The following is a 26,623-nucleotide window of genomic DNA, read 5'->3' as shown; positions in this document are numbered from 1 at the left end:
AATTATTATCTGTTGATGTTATTCACATTTTGTGTCATTATTTCCCACTAGATGTCGTTGTACAAGGAGGACAGAAATATACTCCATACAATTTTAGTTTAAGTCACTGAACAAAAAAACAAAAATCGATGTATATATATAATATGTGTACCGAATATATAAACATCAATTTAGGACAAAAAATTAAAAAAAAATATTAATTTTGTTCATAAAAATTTCCCAGTACTTTTTTTTTAACAAATTGTATGTAAGTAACATGAAACTTTATTTTTCTTGCATAGTGTCAAAAAATGACTCCCTATCATTTTGACTGTGATTCCTTGAACACCTTCTATTATACATATGTCACTGGTGATAGTTTTCTTAAATTCAATTTTTGCTCATATTTATTGTTTATTACAATTTAAATATAGTATATGCAATTTTCCTATTTTCCATTACTGCTAAATGTATGTTGCATTACAAAAACAAAAATTTAATTTCGGTTTCATGTCGTTCAACCTTAATCGGAACTACACAATTTGAAGTAGAAATGTTTTTTTTCGTTCACCAGAATTCATTTCCTTTATGCAAGTCGACGACTCTTATATGGAGTTTTATTTTAGCGTTTTTTTTCTCTTGTGTTCATCTACTTTATTTCAATTCGTTTTAATTTTAATGATGATGACTCTTTAATACCTTCTAACAACAACATGACACACACATACACTAAAAACACTACAAACAACTATGGAAGTTTGTAATCTTAATGATGAAGGTGTATGACCACATTCATTCATAATGAAATATGTGTATGAGTGTGTGTGTGGAATCCTTTGGCAAGGGTGTGTGTATTTGATATTTTATTTTTTATACATTATATTTGCATTTAATAACATTTCATCATCAAGCATGATGATGATGATTATTATCAAAGTCATATGAGTGATATATATGTACATATGTATGTAAGTTTGTTTGTCTCAGTATATTTGTATAAAATTAATTCAGCAAACTGCGAATAATTTCGTTTTTCGAAAGAACGAAAAAAAAGAAACGAGAACGGCAAATTATGAACGTAACAGAAACGTTTTCACATTAACCTGCAAAACATGTAAAAGAAGAAGCAGAAGACGATGAAGCGATTCTTGAAACGTTTGCGTGTTTCGAAGTGCTTACCTATCTACAAATTAAGTACCCAACATCAACCAACCAACCTACCCATAGTCTGACGAGCACTAAAATGAACCCCCCCTCAAAAGAAATACATATTTAATTTTCCATCTTTGTTTTTGTATTACTTTTACCATGGTCGTCTTTACATATTTTCATTTTTTGGCTTGGTCGGCCACTCGCTTACAGAGTAGAGTAGTTGGCTTGGCCAAAGAAAGAAGAGAAAACTCCAAGCCTTCATTTTTCGTTTTATTTTCATATTTGTGTTCATTCTTTCAATGATTTTGATGAATTACTTGATGGTAATTAAGCAAATAACATAAACTACTTATACATATATACTATAAAGTGTACGTATGTACACTTTATTCATTTTGATTTTTTCATTTTTACATAAAAGCTTTAAATTTTCTTTTTATTGAAAAAAAATTAAATTATACAATTTTATGAATTCTAGTATTAAAAACAAAAACAATGATTTTTCTGATCACCTCCCATTATCTTATGGAAATGTTTAGTTTTCATTTAAAAAATTTTTTTAGTTTGATTTTCTTTAAAACAAAACAAAACAAGAATGAATGTGCTTATATACTTTTGAGTTGATCCCCCGTCTTTTATCTCTTTTTCTACATTTTTAAATCTCTCTCTTTTTTATGAAAACTTTTTAAGCTTCTTCTCCCGTAAAATACCGTGTTCTTTAGAATTATTGTTATTATTATTATTTTATGGTTTCGAAACTTTGAGAACAAACAAATATGAGTATGAATTTTTATTATTATTTGTAGCTGAAATGTGTTTTTCTGTTTGAAAATAAAAAAACAAAAAAATCTAAAAAAAATCCAATTAAATATACGATTATCTCTATTTATTCTAATACATATTGAATTTCTTTCAATGTTTCTTATTTGTTGTAAAGTTAAATAATAAATTCTAAGTTATTATTACAACAGAATATGAACCTAAAAAACACATTAATTTTTGTTTTTTAATACTTTAACAATATTCATGTTGTTTAGTTTTTATTACATTTTGTATTATTTACTGTTAGAATTACAGTAAACATATTTGTTTTGTTGGAAGTATTTTATTATTAAGTTGATGGCTTTAAACGAATTTTACTTTTAAATATTTAATTAAATATTTCTTTTATTTAAATTTAATATTAGGCGCAAGAACTACTTCATTCATTTAGCCAATAAAGGGTAAAAGAGAAAGGCATTGTGACACTGCAATGGGAAATATTTCATTAATTCGTTATAAGAAATATTACTAGTGATGTGTTCATATAGAGAAATCTATCTACAATATTCTATGATGTATAAAAAGTATCACCAACAACATTATTCGGTATAAAAATAAGTACATATATATAAAAATACCTGTCTGTATTAAAAAATAAATTATCAGTGATATTTTTCTGTATTGTAAAAATACCACCAGTGATAATTTTCTATATATTGAAAATTTCACCAGCGATATTTTTCTATGTATTAATATTATCTTTATGACAAAATATCACCGATGATATTTTTCTATAATGGAAAATTTTTCTATGACTGATGTTATTTTTTATAAGGAAATATCAGTGATGGTATTTTTCAATTTAAAAATAGCTGTGGTGATATTTTTATATATAAAAATTATATCATTCATGACATTTTTTTCTCTACGAAACAATATTATTCATGACATTTTTTCTATATGAAACAGTATCACTCATGATATTTTCTCTATAAAAAATATATCACTCGTCTTAATTTTTTCTATATGAATATGAATTATATATGAATTAATATTTTTCTGTATTGCAAAAATATCACTGGTGATATTTTTCTATATACAGATGTATATTGCTGGTTATAGTTTTGCAGTACAGAAAAATATCACTGGTGATATTTTTGCAATACAGAAAAATGTTTATTCATATAGAAAAAATATCACGAGTGATATATTTGTTTATGGAATAAATACCATAAGTGATATTGTTTCATGTAGAAAAAATGTCATGAGTAATATTATTTAGGAGAGAAAAATGTCATGAGTGATATATTTTTGTATAAAAACAAACATCACAACTATTTTATATAGAAAAATATCATTAGTGAAATTTTTTCATATAAAAAATATACCATCAGTAATATTTCCATATAAAAAATAACATCAGTGATATTTTCCCTTATAGAAAAATATTATCGGTGATATTTTGTCATAAAGATAATATAAATAATATTTTTTTAAAACAAATTAAATTATAATGAAATATTTTACTATACCATGCCTTTTCTCTTAGTTACAAATATAACTCATCATTTTCATCCGAATCAATAGAAATGCCCTTTTAAAAAAATTTCAAGACTATTTTTACTAACCCTTTCGCCCGCCAAACCTAATGCGATAGAAAAAAAACTAACATTAAAATTACAAAACAAAAACCCAAATAACTGTTATATTTTCTATTTTATTAAAAAAAAAATAACAACTAAAAATATTATTTTCTTATCTATCATTTCTTTTTAAAATACATATTTTTTTCTTAAACAACTACCTTAAAAATTATTTTTAAACCAAAAAAATATATTTTTTTTGTGTCATATCTCGTAAAAAATATTTAAAAAAAAAACACCCCCGGAAATGAAACACATTTTTTTAAAACCCTACAATTGTGACTATATATTACAATATTCTAGGAAAGGATGTCATCGGTGCCTGGTCATATACGAGAAACATAAAAATGTTCTGCAGTATAAAGAAAGTGAGTGCGAAGGTGATAGTATGTATATGCATCAAACAAATCCATCAGCCATGGCGATGCGTAGCGTTTTAAATCAAAAGCCCAGCTTGGGCAATGGTGGTGATCATAGGGGGGGAGCTCATCCCAATTTGAACGGGCATTCAAGACTATCCTCATCGGATCAATATATAATGCGATCCAATGATGATATGAATGATTGTAAGCATTTTTTGTGTTTTTTCTATTCCTTCTAAACTAAAATTATTCTAAAAAAAAACTTAAAAAGTATACAAAAAACGTAACTGTTATTCGATTATTGTAATTATTATCGTTATTTTATTTTTATTAGTTATTTATTTAACGTACAAAAGAAATTTAAAAAAAAAATCAATACCCAAAGAAAAATAACCCAAAATTCCATTTAAAACAAAAAAATGAAATTATTTGTCTATTTTGAGTTATTTGACTTTGGTTAGGTTAAGTTCGTTTTTCGATTAGAATCCTGTTTGTTTTTTATTCATTACAATAATTTCTGTTAAGTTTTCGTTTTTTTCTTCTTTCTAATTAAAGATACTCATCAAAATGAAATACATAAGACACGTTGATTAGGCTGTTAATTGTCAAATAATTTTAATTTTCATTTCATTTTCTTTACATAAAATTTGACAACAACAAACACTTGTAAATTTATTTAATTCATGGTGTTTAATTTTGTTTTGTTTTTAATTTAAGATTGTTTTTCTTAAATTAATTTTCTTTATTCGTTCCTTCGTTCGATTTTTCTTTGGTTAATCCACAATCTTTGTAAATAGCTTTCTTCTCTTTCTCTCTTTAAAATCAATAAAACGGTTTTGTGAAACAATTACCAATTCGAAAATATACAACAAATGCCTATTTTTTGTATAATTTCGCATGTAAGGGTCCTCTTTCCTTGAGTTTGGAAATTGAACTATGAAATTCTAACCAACTTCTGGCCAAGGAAAACAAACCTTACGGAGATTTTATTATTTCCCAAGGGGTTTGAATTCAATTGAAGCTTTTACAAAAAAAAAAAAAGAATACAATTTGAAAATACCTGAACAAAAAACCAAAAAAGAAAACTGAAACGTATTAGCGGAATAGCAGATTAACCCGTCCCAACTTTTGTCATTTAAATTGTATGATTTTTGTTTTCTCTGTCAAACAAGTTAAGCAAAAAAGAAACCATAGAATTTCTTATACCACGTTTTTAGGACTTTAAACAAAGGTATAAATTTTCATTTTTTTAAACAAAAAATAACAAAAAAAACATTAAAAAACAAACTGTATAGTTTAGTTTTATTTGTTTTTGTTCTTTTTTAGTTACAATTTTATTTGTTAATTTCGTATACCCTTTTTGGTTGATTAACTGTAAATAATTAACGTTTTTTGTTTTGGTTTTTTCTGTAAATATTTATTAAAAAAAAAAACAAAAAAACTAAAACGAATTAACAAATAACAAAAAATTTGTTTGTTTCTCAACATATATTCTTTATATAAATATATCTATATAAATATTTTGTAAATTCTTTTCCATATAATATAAATATATTTAAAACCCCAAAAAAACAACAACATATATATTTTGCAAATTCTAAATTTTGGTATTTTTTTTTCGAATATTTTAAAGCAAACAAATTTACCTTTTCCTAATCTAATATTTTTTACTTAATTTTCATTTTCAAATATAAAAAAATAATGTTTTTCTGTTACAATTCTCTGAAATATTAGAGGAAATGTTGACGAATTAGTGAGGCTTGTAAAGCAAGCGTATGAGTTTTGTCTTACATTGCGTTACGTTACGTTCAAATCTAACTCATCTGTAAATAATCATCTAAAAGCACCTGATTTCTTTAAAAGACAAAAACAACTACAATTAATAGCAATTTTTAAGGCAAAGGTCCGATACAGAAAGTTGTAAAATTTTGAAGGGTTAGTTTTTTTTGGACAAAATGGTAACAAATGGGGTAAATGTCAAACTTTCCTCGTGTCTCTTTATCCTGAAAACTGACCTTTTCATTGGTGTAACTTGACTGTGCGTGACCTTTGAACATGAAAAAGGTTTTCAGTGACATTGAGAAATAATTTTCTAGCTAAAAATATATGTATGATATTTCCCATTTCCTTCGTTATTCCTTCTATTGGAAGCGACAATTATTATCATCTCTTGGTTATACAGAATTATAAATAATTTTGAAATATTTCAAGGTTTCACATTTTAAAACAGCATTTCAAGTTATATATGTATATAATGTTAGGATGACATTTTTTAAATATGTTGGAGTAAAAATTTCCTCCTCCGTTGTGATGTTTGGAACATAATTAGAATATACGTCATTTTGATTTATAAGGCCGAATAAAACAATGCAATAGTGTACATACACTATTTTAAATATGTTTGCTTGAGTACCAGATTCATCAGCTGTTTGATATGATCAGCTGACTTAAATGTTTAACAGAGATAGATAACTACATATAATTTCTTCCCTGGTAAAAAAGATTATTTTAGAGAAAAAATCTTTTGATTCATTTCAATGCATGCAATATGCAATTTTCTTGGATTTGAATCATTAATCTCATCTGAAATTATTTCAGTAAAACAGAGTGAAATTAAACATATCTTTAAAAGTTCTACCAGTTGTTATCTGCGATCAACTGATTAAGGTGATCAACAAAGAGCTGACAATCTATCGATAATCTAACGATTTGATTTCTTCAAAAACTGAAACGATAGTATTATCGCCTAAAAGTATACATCAAACTTCAGCAGTGTTGACACGTTGACGTGACAAGTAACGTTAAAAGCTGATTTGTTCTTATCTTGTTACAAATCGTATTTGAAGTCAAGTACAATTTAACTATACTTACGGCGGTGCGAAAATTTCAAATAGGTACCAAATTTTAAGCTAAATTTTAATGTCGAACAAGAAAAAATACAGAAGTGTCGTTTAAAATAGAATAAATTAAATCATCCGTCAGTCGTCACTAAAATAATTAATATGCCAAATATTTTGAAAATTTTCGATATCCAATATATAGCCCTCACGAATTTACATTGTTTTCCAAAAACTGCTGTTTTCCAAAAACTGCTGTTATAAATATACATGTGTATATACAAATAAAAATTATTTTGGTATACAACAAAAATTAAAATTAATGTTTTATTTTTATTTGTTCCATTTTTAGCAATGTTGTATTTTTACAATGATAAAGACTTTAAAAGTGGCAGCTGTCAAAATACCAAGAAATTCAAAATAATATCTCTTTACCATTTATTAAAAATGTTTTTCAATTTCCCCTTTACAAATTTTATATTGATGATTGTTTGCCAGTTCTAGTTCAACACATTTTGAATTCCACTGTTAAAATTCATAATTATCACCGCAACTCCAAAAGGGAATAAGAAGATACCAATGTAAAATATTTATAACAGTAAATTTACACCTTTGAAATATGTCATAAATTAGACTCATAACATTTATTACAACACACACTTGTTCACTCTCTCTCTCTCTCTCTGCCGTCGGATTTAATAAAATATATATATATTTTTTCTAGCTGGTAATGTTTGTTCCTCGATGTCACTGTAAAAAATAAAAAATATGAAAACCTTACGCCGTTTGTCAATTGGCATCTCCATAAATTATGCTGCTGGCCCCCACATATACACGGTGTTATTTATTGTAAATTATGTATATTTTTTTTTTGTTCTTTACTGGTTCAAAATAATATCTATATAAATATTTCATACATTCAGTCATTCGTTCGTTCGTCGTTGGTTTTTTTATTATTTTATTTTCATTCATATTTGGTTTTGTTTTCGGTCTTCTTGTGTTTATCTCTCTTTCCAGCGTTCATTTTTTGCGTTCATGTGTACAAAAACAAAAAATGTGAAAAATTCTCGCCAAACGAAATATTTATGATTCGTATATTATTATATATCGTTTTTTGTTATTGTTAATTTCATTGTGCACGCCTAAAGCCAATTTTTAATTAAAAATTGAAAGTTATCTCCCAGTGTTTTTCATAATTTTGTCATTTCATGCGTTGTTTCCGTTTTTTGCCCCCCGAACCTTTAACCATGAAAACCAACTGATTTATGTTTATATATTTATGACCTCCTACCAGCAACCATCCCTTCGCTCCACATATTTTTTTTTTTAATAAATTATTTTTCAACAACATATTATCGTATCTTTTTTCCGGCAGTTTTCATTTTTTTTCGTTTTTTAATTTTCACAGCAAAATATGCTGTGCAGTAAAAATAACCAACAACTGGAAAAAATGTGTGGTTTTTTGCGTACAGTCTTTTTTTGTTGTTGTTGTTGTTTAATTTCGATTTGTGCAAAACCGACAACATATTCTCATTCAATTCGATTCAATTCACTTCAACCAATATATATGTGTGTGTCCTTGTGTGTGCTGTTTAACCCTGTCTCTGGTCCCCCACATTATTACCAAAACCACCACCACCAACACCCTAATACCAACTCCTTACAAAAAATCCCACCCTTCTTAACCCCATCTCTTGATTTTGGTAACAAACAAGAAACGAAACAAAAAAATTGTCCATTTATTTTCATTTGGGTTATTTGTTTTTGTTTTTCAGTTGTTTATTTTCCGTTCTCTCCTTGTGTTGAATTTGAATTACGAAGTTTGAAAAAAGAGGTTGTATTTTTTTCATTATTCATTTGCTTAAAAAGATGATCCCACAAACATGAATAAATTGAAATTGCAAATCTAATTTGTGGTTATAACTAATAAAAAGTAATTAATTAAAAGTTAATTAGCATTCCATTTGTCCAGAGGGGTAAAAATGTTGGGAATAATCTCCATCAAATAAATCACAATCAAAAGATTAATTGAAATGCAAAAAAAAAAAAAACTGAATATAAAATTGTCAACTCTTTTTTTTTTGCTGTTGGTGCAGTTAGTTGGCTAATTAGTTGACTTAGAGTGAGTGGTGCAAGCTGCTCATTTGTCGCTTTTATGATTTTGAGATTAAATCGAAATTGTTAAATGAAATTAAATTTATTGTCATTATAATGAAAATAGAGAGAAAGAAAATAAGTATACATGTGTAATTATTTATAAATTTAAATAATTAATTTTTAGATTTGTGCACAAATGTGTCCGTTTATTTACGTTTGTCACGTTTTCGTTGTATAATTTGAAATTGAATTTTACAATGGGCTCAAAATTACAAAATTACACCATAAAGCCGTTATTACACTAAATGGCGTGCTGGCATTAATTGCCAATTAGGGTCATTATTACAACCTTTCGTTAGTTAAGGTAATGGTAATGTGGGAGGGATATAAAAGGATTTTTCATTTAGATAATGGGAACATTTCAGATACAATTAATAGACCACTGAAACATAGACCATATAATATAAATTAGGTGTACAAATTTGTTACATATTTGATAGGCAACCAAGGTTCTGAAGGATTCGGATATTAAATTATGCCTAAGTGAAATAAAAAGTATGCTACAATAATTTAAATTCCTTCAATTATTTTAATGTCTTTTCAATATTTTTCCCTATCATAGCTTTAAAATAGGATTCCCTTAACATCTAATTTTATTGAAAAATACTTTCAGTTTCTATTCTAGGAATCTTTTAATTATTTTTATAATCCAATTAGAATATTATTCATAGGAAAAATATTTTACTTTCTAATTAAAAAACCACAATTTGTACGACAAAATTCTTCGATATTTAAAATAATATTAAATGAATTTGTTTGTGTATATGTATGTGTGTTTTTTAGATAGAATGCAAACAAATCGCATGGCATTTAATGTCAATTTGTAATTATGTTAAAGTAGTCATGTGGGCAAGGAACTAGTTATGGACTACAAATGAAATTTGTACAGAGATATTATTTAAATATTTAAAGAATAACACGAGCTCACCTTTAGGACTATATCCTTTTCATGACATTTTTCCTAACCCTAACCCTATCTTTTCGATAGCCTAACGAATTCTATATTTGACGTCTTGAATAGAAGTTGGGTTGTTGGCCTTAGATTTATTTTTTCGAAAAGTGTTAAATCACAAGATCTCGGTGGAAAGTTGAGATCATCACCCCAAAAGATAACACAGCCAACAAACGTTTCCCTAAAAGAGCATTTGTTTTATAACAAGAAAATAGTTGAGGGTGAGGAGGCTTTTCCGATGATGCAGCTGAGACAATATTGCTTGTTTGTTGTTTGTTAAGTCAGGACGATGTTTCATGTGTTAAGTTTCATGAGTGTGTTAATTATGTCTTTATATAAAAATGTACCCAATATCATCGATATTTCTCCCAGGATGTTTGGTATTGACAATGGCACCCATATCCACGATTTGTGGTAGGCCACCCAAATTTCCATATTGTGAGAGTCTCAGAAACATATTTTCAAAAGATATTATTGATTCTAATATCTCATGTGGTATGTGTTCCTACCAAAATTTTTCATTAGCGACCCATCTTTGGGTATTGCCCTATATAAGGGTCACGTTATATTTTTTGTAGATATTATCCGCATTTATGAGGCAAAGTGGCTGGAGCGTGAAAAACATGTTTGCGAACAATTTTAGGTGATAGCCTCATTTCTCATTTCATTTTTGCCGAATAAAACTTCTAACCAATAATATTGTCAGTATAACTCCATTCAAAAGTCCCATTTGATTTCAAGTTAAATTACCTAGCCCAGTTTTGCCATCTGAATTTTAATAACCTGAATACGTTCTTAAAATGGGTTTTGTTCCATTTTTTTTTAAATTAAATATCAATGAAAAAGAAAAGCTCCACATGTTTTGATGACAATACAATGGCATTGCATTTTTTATTATAAATTTAAATATAAGCCAATAAAAATAAAATAGAAAAAAGGAAATACTTCTTCAATTATATCGACAAGTTTACTTTAATAGTCATTGTTGTTGCTATTATAATAAAACTACATATCTATAGCTTGAGTCTTAATTCAATAACAATTTGAATTCATTATAACAAGATTTTTATATTTTGAGTTGTTGTCGTTCTTGTGTTTTTTTATTGGCAATCATTCTCGGGAACAAAAAGTTTAATGTGGTAGAAGATGAAGAAGGCAACGACGAACTCAAATCCTTGTAAGTTCAATCCTCTCTCTCTCACTCACTCTCTCTGGATGGATGGCCTCCATTCTAATTAAAGTTTTGTAAATAAATTATTATGAAAAAACGAAGAAGAAGAAATCTGGAAAAATAATTGAATATGCTAAATGTTCGTTCGTTCACATGTTCCAAAGCTAAGCGAATACTTCAACAAAACTAACAACATTGCATTGAAATGTGTGTGAGTGTGTTTGTGAGGGATTCAGGATATGTACTATCCTCCAAGAAAAAAAAACAACCAAACACGGAACAAGGAAGATTACAGGAGCCAAACACAAACACAGGCACACACACATACCCAAAACAGCCAGACTCACCGCCCTTGCCTGACAGTATTGAAAGAAACAAGCTGGAGTACCAGCTTAAGATACTACTTGACTCGAATGACTGAAGCGGTTTCAAATTTAGGGCACCCATCTACTTGTGCAACCATCCAAAAGAATCTCAGCATCGAAAATGAGACACATCACAAAATAAAGCAAAAAAAACGAAGCGAAATGAAAACTGAATAAATTGGCAAATATACAAAAAAATATTGTACGTATTTCGTAAAGATATGAAGAGACTCCGTACCTACCAGTTTGTTGTGATTGTAACTGTGGAGAAGACACAACGAAATATCACAGAAACACATACAGCAACATCGAACCAAACAAACACACACACAACACAAAATCCAACCTCAAACATATTTTAATTTCCATGATGGAGGAAATATTCTATGCGTACTTAAAATCCAATAAAAATATTTATATAGACAGAAAATCAGAATCACACAAACAGCAGGAACGGCTGCAGCAGTAGCAGCAGCGGTAGACAGTCGCATCAGTATGGTGGCACTAGCAAATGGCAGTGGTATCTGCAGCAGCCTGTCAGCCAGCCAGTCAGTAAGCCTGCATTCATTCATTCGTTCATTTTTCTCAGCACGAAATGAGAAACGATAATTGGACGACATGTGAAGTTAATGCCAAGCAATGTTGTTGTTGTTGTATTTACTAATGTTCTTGTTGTTGCACAGAAACAGAACGAGCAAAAAAACTAAATCAAGGAATGGAATTATTTTCCAGCAGGGTTTAAAATGCTAACGCCAAAATAGCAAAAACACAGAAAATTGGCGCACTGCTAACTAAATTCATCCTCAAACTATGCAGCACAGCCAAGCACAACTGCAACAAATAGCAATACATTACGAATAATTTTAGCAAGCAAAACTAAAGCTTCTTGATCTTGTCAGCAGCTACAAAATAGCAATGAACAACTACAACATAATTGTCAACGCGACTAACAACCAAAGCTTACAATGAAGACTAAGCACCTTGACTGTGGCTGCTTAGCAAGATTTTTAGCAAACAAAACCCGAGCATTTTTCGAGTTCAGTGTTGCCCATTGAAATTTTATAAATTAAATGAGATAATTAAAAATGGCGATTATGATAATTTCATTTTTTCGAACAAAGACAATTAGTAATACTTGCTAAAGAGTTTAATTTAATATATTATTTAGTTTTTAGTACTATTATTGACAGTTTTAATTGCGATTTGACAAGCTTAAATTAAATAAAAACGCACAAAATGAAATGCCGTTTTTCTAATTCTGCGTTGGCAACACACAAACATAAAAACAACCCTCGGCTGATTATTCGTCGGCAGCGAAATATGAATATGTAGTCGTACTGCCGATTAGTCATAACAAAAAAAGCTCGCATGTGCAATACGTGCTTAGCACGGATGCTACGAACTAAAAAAGCTAGCCGTTTGCTGATTTAGTCATAATGTCAATATTTTTTAGCAGTAGCTCTGTAAGACTAATGCTAATATTTTTTGATGCTGCATTTTAAACCCTGTTTTCCAGTATTTATGTTGGAAATTTCGAGTCACAGACATCTGAAAATAAGTCAAACCATGCCACAGCAGTCATCACCATCACCATCAGTAGCAGCAGCATCAACATCGTCGGAGACTAATTTGAGAGGCAATGAATGTTTCAATTAAATGATGACCGCCCAAACTAAATCCAGTTGAAGTTCTGTTTTCTTTTTTTTCAATTCATTTAAAACAACTTGACTTGATGACATTTTCAATACAATGGAATGGAGTCTCACAATAGACCCTTGCCTTAAATGTCATCTAGTTCTGTTTCTGTTTCTTTTCCTTTTTTTTTTTGAAATTGGAGTTGGGTGAAGTAAAAAAGAAGAGAAAAAATGTGCCCATTAAACCCGCTCGTTTTTACCCTTTGCCTTTTGTATTTAAACAAATATTTGAACTTGTGCACACATACTCGTACCACGTGGTGGGGGTAGCCCCCATTATGCACTTAATGTTGTTGTTGTTTTTTATTCTTTCCTAGAACTCATCACTCCACTCACTTAGTAAATGCTAAACTTTTTTGTTAGTTACTCAGTTCCAATGAATAGTTAAATCTCACCAATTTATATTGCCACCGTGTAGTTTTAAATCGTAGTAACAGTTTTTTTTACCGAACTTTTATTATTACAATTGTACAGCACTTTGTAGAATTAGAATGAAGACGAAAAAAATGAAAAACAATTTGTATTAATAATAAAATGAGGTTTCCTAGAAATTGTTCGGAATTAAGATATGTTAAATAGTAAAATAGTCATAAACATAAATTAAACTGGGCAGTTATATTTTGGTTTAGGGAATTTATTTTTGGTATGAAAGCCCTATGTTGGATAAAAAAATTACAAATACGATATGGTTTGGAAAAATAGCAAGTTGAAACTTCGTTAATTGCGTTAAGCTGATTTTTGGAACCCTCCACCAGGGCCATAAAAAATTATAAAAATGTATCGGTAGTTGGACCAAGTCGATTTTTTATAACTACGAAAGTTCGCTAGATTTTTACGGAGTCATGCCATTGTAAATCTACCAGGAAGTGTTGAAGGAATGAACTGTAATATGGGCTATGTCAAAAAATTCACTTATATATATTGCCAAGATACAGCTTTTCTGTCGAAACATGCGTCTAGGAAGAAGGAAATGCTGAAATCCATTTTATGGCAAGAAGTTGGACCTGAATGAAAACCATTAATGTTGGGCATGAAATTGCATGTAAAATATTCAGAATACCTTAACTCGGGGTGTCTTCCCGGCTAACAATTTTTGCCGAGGGATCTGACATAAGATTTCTTTCAGAATTAGCTAACGTTGTTTTCCGATTATTTTCCGAGTAATCTGCACATACTCTGAAGGGAAAATTGATTGTGTGTATTTTGGAGATATGGAACATTTATGAAGGAGGCGGCAACTGGGTCCCATTTTCGGACTTGATCTAGGCTGGATAAAGATAATAGGTTATTAAAAGATTACCTCGAATCCGACATTCAATTCGCCTGATATTGCATTTACAAATACTGGAAATGTTGAGGTACAAAGTGGAGTGGACAAATAGGTCTCATCTTCAGACTTGTTCTAGACTTGGTAAAGATAATAGGTTGTGTAAAGTTTGGTTCAAATCGGATATTGGATTCATAAATATTGAAAATGTTGAACATTTGTGGTGGAGGTATTAGAAGGAGTGGACCAATGGGTCCCATCTTCGGACTTGATATAAGCATGGTAAAGATAATAGGCTGTACAAAGTTTGGTTAAAATCGGATAGTCCGTTCACATTATATTATAAAATTAATTTTTAGCGCAATTTTGACGATTGGAACATGAAATAAGTTTGGAAGAATATTAAGATGTGCAAATTTTGGATGAAATCGTTTACTCCCTTCGATAGTTATCGTGCCAACAGCCGGCCGGACAGAAGGACGGACATTTCTAAATCGACTTCAAATTTTCTGAAACGGATTTGGTCCAAACCAATATTTCGAGTTGGCACATTTCACCGTATCAAAGTATATACCTTTATTAGCCATAAGTCTGAGAATATAAAAACAATTTTACTGCTGGCTATCTTCATTGCCAGTTATATTATGAATTATTAAATATATTTTAGTAGTTCCAAAATTTTGAAAAAATCTGTTATACAATATTCCAACTTTTTGATGATTTATGAGCATTTCTTAAAAATGTATATCGTCGTAGGAAGAGATTTTTCACTTTCACTGTCATAATCGTAACTATAAACTAGAACTTAGAGGATAAAGAAGCTAATCCAAATAAACTTTATATCGTGTTCCATATTTAATGTATATTAAATTGGTTATAAAAAAGAAAACATTTTCATATTAATAAAAATCCCTCGACATTTTAAGTATCACCAAAAAAACTGTCAATATTTATTTCTTGTCCCCCCTTTTAAGAAAATTATTATTAAAGTTTCTAATAAGTTTGCACAAAAATATGTTTTCTGTAAAAGATACAACAACTACAGCAACAATATTGTCTTCCATTAAAATGATTTAGTACTGATAATATGTCAATTATTATTACGCAAAGTTTTTTCTTTTCTTGCTGTTGGGCCATAAATCTTAAAATATTTATGTTTTTTCTCCCTGGGCCCCTTCAATCTTTTTTTAACTGCCGTCATGAAAACCGAGTAAATGGTATTTGGGTTAACTGCATTTTCTTGTTGGCGGTTAAAGATTAAGACTAATCATACTGTGATTCCCCATTTTTTTTGTATGGAGAATTAAAATTTCAGTTACGCCAAAGCTACCCCAAAAACAACATTTTCATAAATTTAATACAACAAAGTCGACAATGTTCGTTCGAGAAAAGGAGACGAAGAAGAATATTTTGGACGTTGACGTTTTTTTTTTTCGTTCACTTGACTTCATGCTGAGACTGACTTCCTCAATATTAATTAATAAATTAATGTCCCCGTCAAAAAAGGAATGAAGAAAAGGAATGGCAACGAAACCCCTCCTATTCTATTCATGCTTGGCTCAACATTGCTGTAGTTGTCTGTGTGTGCGTGTGTATTGTTGGGGTTCAGAGGGGGAGGTACGAAAGGAAATGCCTTTTGATAAGCATATAATCATTTTTATTATATCCTTTATCAAATAAAATGTTACTACACAATGTTGTAACACTTTGGTAATAAAAAGAAAATGGTAAGCAAGTTGGCTAACATGCCGCCCTTGCCGCTCACCCTTATGCCTTTCGCTCTGAAAACAAGCCAAGTAGATGGGAAAAAAGAAGAAAAAAACCAGAAACAAGAAACATCATAAAACCTCGTGGCAAAGTAACATCAAGAATGGCACAAGACTTGTTGTAATGTGCCATTTACTTCTTGGGGTTTTCGTTTGCCATGTAGATTGTAAGTGTTTGAGTGTGTGTGTGTGTGTTTGTAATATCAAATAGTAGATTTATATACGATATGCTATACAATATTGTAGATATTCATTCTTTGGATGTTTTCCCCACTTCCTGTTGTCCTCCACACCACCGAATATTGGTATTAGGGATGTCGATGGCTATTGATTTTCCAAGTAGCGATCCTGGGATTTTGTGTGATGATAGCCATTAGTCTACATTCAAAATGTATGCCATAAATTCCACATCGTACATTTTTTAAATACAAATTCGGTGTGTGATGTTCCCTATTCAATTTAATACAATAATCTACTATGATAATTTACTTTTTAATACCCCATGGATTATAAAATAATTTGTATCCTGAAAAGGGGGAATTTTGAAATACCTAAAAATGGGATTTTTCGAATTCCAATTTCCACGAACTGTTATATTTGACAATAAGCTTTGCTGTTGTTGTTTGCTTTTTTATCGTACATTTTATTGCATAGAATGACAGTGAGATAGATAGACGGACGAACAGATACACCAATATTTTTGCCTTGTAATATCAGAACACCATCAACAACAACAAACAACACAAGCCAATTTTCTTCTCTTCCCCAGTTTGGTTGTTCTTGTTGTTGTTGCTGCTTTTATTCTTGGTGTAATGACATTTTGTGCTACTTTGCTGAGGTCATAGGTATACTTATCATGATTTTCTGTTTTGTTGTTTTAGGACGTTTTTTTGTTTTGTTCTACTTGTACTTCGACTACTGCTGCTGCTGTTATATTCTTCTTTATACATTACTTATTATTAACAACAACAACAAGTAAGAAAGCAGAACAACCATGAATGTGTATGTGCGATACTATATCGAAAGAGTGCAACACAGAAAAAATCTAAATAATTTTAAACAAGTCAATTACCCCTAATTTCTTTTGAACATGTCAACGTTTTCAAGTGACAGGATAACCCCTTTACTTGTTTGTCTTAGCCCCTATCTACCATCCACCATTCAAATGTTTATGAATAGAATACGATGATGATGACGAAGAGGAAAAACAGAAGCTTCTTCGAAGCTCTCTCCTTCTTTATTCTAGCGCCAGTGCCCAAATCCACTTCTATATGCTATGTCATTCATGGCATAGCAGCAGCAACAAATAATAAAGGACACCGTAGACAAATCATCATCAGGCAGCAAGCCAGCCAACAGAAGATGAAGGACTTTAACCGTGTATAAGACAACAAGTAACATTTTGTTGTTTTTTGTCGTTGTTGTTGTTCTTTAGAAATAGAAGAAAATAAAAGAGAAGTAATGCAAGCACGATATATATATATAGTGGAGGAGTAAAAATGTACCTGGAGAGTAGGTGAAGGCCTCTTCACATTGCCGTAGTGAATGGAAATGAAGTTGTTGTTGTTACACATTCGGCTTCTTTTGTATGGCAAAGGATGTAAACGCTGATGCTTCTTGCCTGATGGCTTCATATGCTACTTAGAAAACTCCATATTTTGCGTTAATACCCTACATCACCACACCATGGACTTTTGTGTGTTGAGGAGTTTTTGTTTATTCCTTTTGAAGGCAACCACGGCGCAAAGGCGTTGCTGTAGAAGTTAAATACTTCGATGCAAAGTAAAATTTAAAGTGATGAACTGATTTTTTGTTTAGATTGTGTCTTAATGGGTTTTTAAAAGTCTTGGACAAAACTTGATCAATCTATGATCGAATCTTAGCAATTAAGAATTGATAAAGGATCTCATTTTCCATTGAAAAATGGGAAGTAGATCAAAATCTTTAGGAATATTTCCATAAAATAATTCGGACTTTTTTATATGTTTTATAAAATCATTTTCCATAGATTCCATAGGTTATTTAATATAACTTTAAAAATATTTTATTGATACGTATGCGTATACGTGATGCCAATAGTTATTCGCACGAGTGTACAGTAATTAATTATATGATAGCCACACTTTTAATAATATTTATACGTGTCTCGAATAATAATTTATTCAATGGTCAAAAAGAATTTATGTCATGGAATGTGTTAAAGAGTCATAATTTTATAAATCACATTTCCTGTTGTCGATATAGGTTCTTTACATTCAGAATGTAAATGAAATAAGATTGATTCATTTCTTGATAATATTTATTATACCTTCAGTAGTTTTTTTCGCGTATTTAGTCTAAAGTTAACAATTAATTAAAAATCATAGATATTGTCAATTCTGGAATTGGAATTAAGTTAAAAAAATACAATACGTACATCACTTATAGGTTGCGTATACTTTGCGTAGTTATACACACCGATGGCCAACAAAGTGTGACAGACAAATCAGCAAACATTTTCCTTCCTTATATAAACATTTTGCGAATTAGAACATGTAAATTCCAATTCACATAATTTTTGTAATGTTCTGAAAAGTATAGCTGGTGTAAATTCGATACAACTTTTTCAACGTAATTTCAATATAATACCAACAAAGTCTGAATGTATTGAGTGCGTAACATCATTCTGATAATTATTTTACATCGCAACTTCGACTCAAGACTCAGATCGAGTTTAATTATACGATTGCAAATTTCATTTCATTCCCAGGAATTTGGATACTTGATTAAAAGCCCTTTCTTGTAAAATACATCAAAAATCCCATAGTTATGAATATTTCTCAAAATTTTTCAAAACAAAAAAGTAGAAATATAGTGCGTGTACATTACATCGGAATTAATACGCACGATGAGCTGCTTAAATGTAGCTGATATGAAATAATATAATATATTTCATTTATCGGACTAATTTTGAGTCGCCTTTAGATTTGAACTTATACGATCAAGGGTCTATCAATCCTCAAATGTCTTTAATTACATTTCTCAGACTATAATTTAAAAGTTGTTCATATTCCAGATTTTAGATCTGTGATCTGTGCATTCACGGCCAGTATACGTATACACTATGTGAATCACTAATACGCACCAAGGTTCTAATAAATTACAACTATTATGAATTATATTTCCTACGTACATATCAGAAAATAGACACTGTATCGCAATGCCATTGATAAACAACTTCAAATTCATATCCTATCATATCTCCTGAGATTTTTTTTTTCTAAAAAAAATCCTAAAAACTATTAGTCCCCATACTACACATGAATCTACATTTTCCTATAACAAACAAAACAACTTTTCTAAGCTTTATTACGCTTAATTAATTCTTAACACAAACAAAGCAAATCCCTATGCTGATGAGTTATCTGCTTACTCGCTTTTTTTAATATCTCTAATGTAGGGCAGTCTGTAAACGACTTTAATTGACCATCATACTCATCATCATCAACATTCTCGTCATCCGCATCGGCGTTATGATGATGATGTTGCTGTTGTTGTAGCTGGCTAACCTTTTTTCCCCCATTAATTTCTATGCTCCATAGAAAATTTGTCCTCATAAAGGATGGATGGCTATCTAAAAACGGAGAGTTTGCTTTCCTTGTTATCTTACCATATCGCTTTATCTCTTTCTTTTTAACCAGGCAATCTGAAGGACTTGCCTAAGAGAGAGAGCGGGTTATTTTTTGTTAAGGGACAAAAAGTTAAACAATGTAATAATTAATTAAAGAATAATGCTCACAAGAAAACAAAACAAAAAACATAACGAAACGACACAAACAAGAAAGAACATTATCTGCGACAGAATAAATGAAAGGATAACTGTCATTGTAGAGTAAAGAAAAACAATCACGCTAATGAATAAAACATGTTGGAGCTTGGGCAAAATATGTATTCAAGGCAAGAAAATAATGTGGACCGTAAAGGAGCAACAGAATCTGCTGCTGCTGCTGTTACCGGTTACTGGCCACTGAGCTACATGCAAAAATGAATGACAAACGTAAAGTATACACGAACATGAACAACAGCAAAATAAACAATTGCAAAAAAATAATGTTAAGGATCCCATAAACCACCGCTGACCATTGAAGTGTGCAGCGATTTCCAGAAATCCACGAAGGCTGTTTTCTTGCCTTTGTGTGTGTGTGGGGGTTGGGGGTGGTACTCTCTGACATTATGAATGGATTTGAGCTATTAAGTGGAAATGTTTAAGAAATGAAATGGAATGTGGGTTATTCTATATTGTTAATAATGAATGTGAAAGAATTATGAAATTTCTTCCGGGAAGACTTCAAGAGCTGACAAGTCATGCTGCAGCTAAAGAGACAAAAGATTCACACAAAATATTTTTAAGGGATGTCAACATTTTGAAGTTTTAAAAAATTGCAAAAAAATATGTCATATTCTTCACCCTTGACATTTGTTATTGTAACCCAGCGAAAGAAAAAAAAACAAACACACACATTTGACAGCTCCGCCTGGGAACGTGACATTTCAAGATATGTGTCAGCGTTAAGTTACAAAAACAAAAAATTAAATTGAATTCCCTGGAGGTATTGGAGAGAGAATTCCCCAGAAAGCCACAAGCCTTAATTAGCCAAATGTAAAAGTGTGTTATTTTGTCAGTCAATCATTTTTGAATGATATGAAAAAGGCGAACTTGAGGAGGAAGAAGATGTAGTAGATGAAGGTTAATGGGCCAGGATACTTGATATTTTCTTGTAATTCAATTTCAATTTTGGAAATTTTTGAAATTATAAAAATACATTTTTCTTGGTGGTTATTTCGGGAAACCAACATAGGATGGAAGATATTGGAGTAGGAGGATGGTGTAATGAATGTGTGGTTATAAATTAAGAAATATTATGTGTAATATGTAATAACGAAGGAAATATTTTATATTAATATTTCAGGGCATCATGGGTGATATAATTCTAATAAAGACTATGAATTTCGAATATAGATTCGTAATTTGTAAATTCAATATTTTCAATAATGTTGTTTATTTATGTGTAACTCCTTAAGGAGGACATTAGTTAATAACCAGAATCTGGTAGGAAATATTTCAAAAAATTATTAAAAAAAAATAAATAAACTATTCTCCATGAATTAAAGTTATTAACATTTTAGGATATTTTATAATATTTATTTAAAAATAACTATTTATTTTTTGTATTTGTTTAACTTATTTATGTTTCTTTAAAGATTTAGTTATTCAATTCCTTTATTAATTTTTTATTACTATTTCTATTTATATTTCCCAAAAAGAATTCAAGTAATGCTATACAAAACTATGTAGCAAACAGAGATATTTTTGTTGAAAAAAAAATCAAGTGGATTTATTTTCAAATTATGTTTATTTAATTTATATAACAAATTGAGACGGGTTAAATTTGCTTCCCTCCTTTTTTCTCTTTCTCAATTCCTATCGAAAAAACATGAAGATACCAAACAAATTATTTAAGAAAACCAACAACTAAGCAAAAAAACTTGCACACACATCACATACATTCAACCTGCCCCCAAATTCTTGTATTAAAAAAAAATGCAAAACAATTTTTTTTTGTCTTTCCCAAAAAATAACAACTTGAGTACGTAGTTCATTTTTTCACTTAATGCAAGCTAAAGATTTTTTCCATTACAAAGACACAAAAAATAAAAACAACAAAACAAAAACAAAATGCGGCTTAATATGTTCGTCATATTTTTTGGCAAAGAACAAAACAAAAAAATGAAACAAAACGACAACAAATTTGTGAACAAAAATATGATTTTTATGTATTTTATGATGTCTGCAGTTTATGAAACAAAAACAACAAAACAAAAAACAAATCAGCGAAACACGAATGGTAAAATGTTGAAAACTCGCTCTCCACCACCCCTCCACAAACACAGAAACAAGTGTATAAAACAACTGAAGTGGTAAAGCGCGCGCGCACTTTAACATAAAACACCATAAGTGGAAGTGGTTGGTTGGGCTGCGGAGGAGGCAGGGGGAGAAGAGGCAAAATACTCTACACTACAAAAAAAAAACGAAACGAAATGTGATTGTGTAAAAACTCCTGGATATTTTTTTGTTCTTCTTCATCGTCGTCTACAATAAGCAAAAACAAAACACAAAATCGGGAAAAAGGAATTGGGAACTGTTGTTGTTTTTTTTCTTTTTTCACTGCCACAAATAACGCATCAGAAAGCTCTCTCATTTTTACACACAGACACATACAAAGAACTCCACTTTAGCCAAAGAGTACAACGCATACGTCTCTTTGCAAGTGTTTTGTTTTCTATACAAACACACGCACGCACTAATATCATCAATCTTACACCAGAAAAAAAACAGACACACACACACATACGCACACATCCACTGAAATAAATTTTACATATCCAGATTGCTTTAGGAACGCGAAAAATTCCCCATACATGGATGTATGTGTGTGTAACAATCACGATGATGATGACGACAACAACAACGGCAATATCGACGCTAAATTTTACCGAGACCAACAGCGACCCACCATGACATCGGCATCAACACAGAGCATCGAGTTGAAACGGAAAAGGATGTTAAAGTGCAAAGCAAAAAAAAATGAAATATGGTAGCGAAAAAAGTAGAGGAAGATGAAGGAAAGCATGTACAAACTGCAAAAAAAAACTAAAACTAAAGTTGAAAGAAAAACAACATTCCGGCAATCCATGTTTGTCGTTATTAATGTTACCCTTGCTAGTTAGAACCAGTGTTGCCAAAACCTTGTTGATAAAAAATGCTAGATTTTGTTTAAAAAAGTGCCAGAAAGTGATAAAAAATTTTAAAAAGTGCCAAATAAAAGTGCTAAAAATGTTATAAGAGAAATTAGAAGAATTTACTTTAAGGGAACATTCCACACCTCCCCCCACCCCGTTACATTTATCCTAGTTCATACGATAGCTATACACTAACAGAGAAACGTCCCAAAATTTTGAATCGATCGAATTATTAGTTTTTGAGTTATCGTGCCCGTCATTCGCAAAAACGCTGTTTGGTAAAAAATGCGTTTAAAGTTTGAGAAGCCCTCTTGCCATCACTTGATGCTAGAACAATAAATCGTCTATATCTTCAAGAGTAGTTGAGATTTTCATTTGAAATTTTATAGGAATTAGTGTAGAATCGAATTAAATCAAAATATAAAATTAATTTTTTTAAAACCGAGAATGGGGTTTTTAAAAATGTCTCATTAGGTAAAAATGTCCCTACCAATAATTATTGATGTGGGTCTATGTTTCGAGGAAGGTCCTGGAGAACGGCATTTTGGGGTCGGCGAGTAAGTTTTTCATCAAATTGATTATAATTTGAAACTTTTGATTTTTATCGGTTTTTATGGGGTTTCGGAGAATGGCATATATGCAGAAAATTGTCAAGGCACATAGTACTCATATTAAAGTACTGCTCTACCTTCTTTATGTGGAAGGTTTTAGACGCATTGTCTGTGTTCTCGTAGGGTAGAATTAGAACTACCGACGAAGTGTAGGTTTTGACATAACATCATTATAAAGTGGGACGCGACCTATTTTCTGTACTCTGAAATCGGTATAATTTGGCATTTGGGATTCCCGATGAATAAATAACTCCTTTCTCCTCTCTGATTTATGTTCATGATTTTTACATTGCTCTTAATTTGGTTTTTCATTTTACCTAATAAACAACTTACTAGCAGGCGATGCTATAGTAAGCATATGGAGTACCCGACCATTTTTTGAGAAAAATTTAATGCACATGGTTCAGGGTAAAAACAGTTCTTACCGTCCGAACTTTAATACTTATTTACTAATGTACTGCCACTTTTTTAACATTGGAAAATTAAAATCATAGCGTGAAACATAAGGACATTCTAATTTGTCAATGTGAAATCGAAATAATACCCAAAATTTCAACTAATTCCAGAAAAAATAAAAATGCTGAAAAAGGTGCTAGGTGCTAGATCAATTTTTTTGGTGCTAAACGAGTTTCAAAAGTGCTAAATCTAGCACTAAAAGTGCTAAATTGGCAACACTGGTTAGAACCCACAATGGGATGAGGGATTTTGGCGAGTTGTTCTGAAATGAAACAAAAACAAAAAACAAGGAGTTATTTTTGAGATCCTTTAAGGGCAATCCAATGAATTAAGGTATCCACAAAAATATGTGTGGTATACAATATGTTGAAGTAAAAAATCGGTTGTTAAGTCAAAATCAAAAAAGGTCTTTCAAGCTTTTCGACTTGTTTAAAATTTTGACCTATTTGACATATTCCTTGAAGCGAACTAATTCAATTAAAAACGACGGTACAAGGGAACGAATGAAATCGAGATCTATAAGAATCGGAAATCTATTAATATATAGCATAATTCTCTTATACAATTCCTAGGATATTAATGCACGACACATCGGTCCATGGTCCATGTCGATATTTTAACGATTGTAATTAAAATTTAAGATTAATTCGTGTCCATTTCTCAGTAAAAATAATACATAAGTGACCCTACATGGATGTGACTGTCGACTGTATTATACACACTTTTAAATGTTAGAAATTTTTTCGAATGGTGTTAGCATATCGTGTGCTCATTTAATATAAATCATTTTGGGGCATTCTATGTATTTTTGCCACGTTCTATGTCCTAATACGAATCGGATACGACCACCTATATTAAGGCCTTAGAGCCGCATTCTTGAACAGCTTTAAATCTTAAATGTCTTACATTTTCGACCTTTAGAAGAAGAGTAATACAGTAAGACATGGTATCTTCCCAATGTTGATTAAAATTAATTCCGGTTAAAATTATTGGGTGTTGTGTCTTCCTATTCATATGGTAGGTCATAGCGCCTATAATTAACCACAATTATATAGGAAACAAATATTTTTGATTATTATGGCTAATGGATGTTAAGTCGGGCGCCACTTTTTTAGATAACTCTAATTAGATGTATTAGTGCATAACATGGGGGGTTCAACAATATTTTCGAACTTATTTTATATGTATCTTAATATGTTTTCGAAGTCCAAAACAAAGTCTTGTGGCGTCCAAAAGAGTGTCCTAAATTGGGGTCAAAATTATAGAATGCTGTGTCTTGTTATTCGTGTGGTAGGTCATAAACCTCAAAATCATATATCAAAAAATAAATTAGTATATTATTGCTGTTAGACCCTACGTCGGGCGCCACTTTTTGAAATAACTCCTTGATGTTAATAATTTTTTCATTGAAAATAATATTCAATGCCATACAAGTTTGGCATGATGGTTAGGTGTATTGAAAAAATTATTTTTCCCCTTTGATCCTCTGAGCTTTACGAGGAATTCCCACTTGTACGAAAGAAAGCCTTCTGCAACAAATTGAGGAAATTTACATTTCCTTTCTAGACATCTTAGCGATTTTAGTGATGTGACCCACAGTGTCAATTTGTAATGATGAGAGCTTTACCAGTAACACATATAACTTCTAATCCACTGACTAATGGAGTTCAACACTCTTACACACATACATAGTTACATTTTAATATTCTATTATTTTTTACCACATTTTATTACACATCCTTTTTTCCACTGTTGCTGCTGATATCAGAGCCACGTCACCCAAAGTAAACCAACATCTGATGATGAACAACATCAACAACATTTTCGTAAGTTGTTGTTGTAGCTGTAGCAGAAACAAATAAACATCAATAAAAACAAACTTTGTTCGAGAAATTATAGTTTATAATTATATTGTGTACACAAACACACTCACACAGATACACGCTCCCACACATTTATTACAAGAACTCAAATACACTCTCACGTACATCCTGGCACATGTGTGCTCGTGCATGGAGATATGTTAAAAGATGTACACACACACAGCCGCTCACATATACATACATACATTGTATCCTACGAATTTTGTGTATCCACACACAGAGACAATGTTGGGTTCGTGAAATACAAAATTCTGGTTATGCATAATCTGATAAAGATATTGCTGCACGCATTGTATATCTGAAAAGGAGGGCGCAATATCTCCCTCCCCCCAGACAACAGGGAAAGAAAAATTCTGATAGTTTTAAGAAACTATTTTTCGCCAACACCTATATCATGCTCTCAAGTAGAGTGCTTTCAGCTATCCTAATTTTGGTTGTTATTTTTTTGTCTTAAAATATGTTTTGTAATTTATTTTGTTCCGGGCTAAGATGATGCTGCCATCTTTAGCTATATATCCAACCAACACCACCATCACCACTCACAACAAAAACTATAACAACTAATGAAACACAAAAGTGTCATAAAAAATTGAATTTAGGTTAATTCACAATATATGTCTGAACTATGTGTGTGCGTGTGAGAGCGTTTCATTTTATCTGTGTATGTGTGTGTCCTATTGTATTCCTCCAGCAGCTTTCATTGTTTCGAAGTGACTTCATCGTTGTTGTTGTTGCTTTTCCTGTTTTAATGACATGCACGAGTTATGACAAATAATTAAATTTGAT

The 26,623-nt window shown here is 30.7% G+C and overlaps 1 protein-coding gene across 1 annotated transcript in view; it reads left to right on the top strand.

Moving 5' to 3' along the window:
• Positions 1 to 26,623, top strand: part of LOC133333366 (uncharacterized) — a 93,215-nt gene that overhangs the window by 39,138 nt on the left and 27,454 nt on the right. Inside the window, exon 5 of the mRNA XM_061541677.1 lies at positions 3,840 to 4,102. Coding sequence (XP_061397661.1) covers positions 3,840 to 4,102 — 263 coding nt within the window. The remainder of the gene's footprint in view (positions 1 to 3,839; positions 4,103 to 26,623) is intronic.

This window comes from Musca vetustissima, unplaced genomic scaffold, assembly GCF_032173495.1.
Source record: "Musca vetustissima isolate MV318-11 ecotype Yass unplaced genomic scaffold, APGP_CSIRO_Mvet_v1 utg6724, whole genome shotgun sequence".
Classification (NCBI taxonomy): Eukaryota; Metazoa; Arthropoda; class Insecta; order Diptera; family Muscidae; genus Musca; species Musca vetustissima.
Note: the sequence above shows the minus strand (reverse complement) of the source record. Positions and strands in the feature narration are given on the sequence as shown.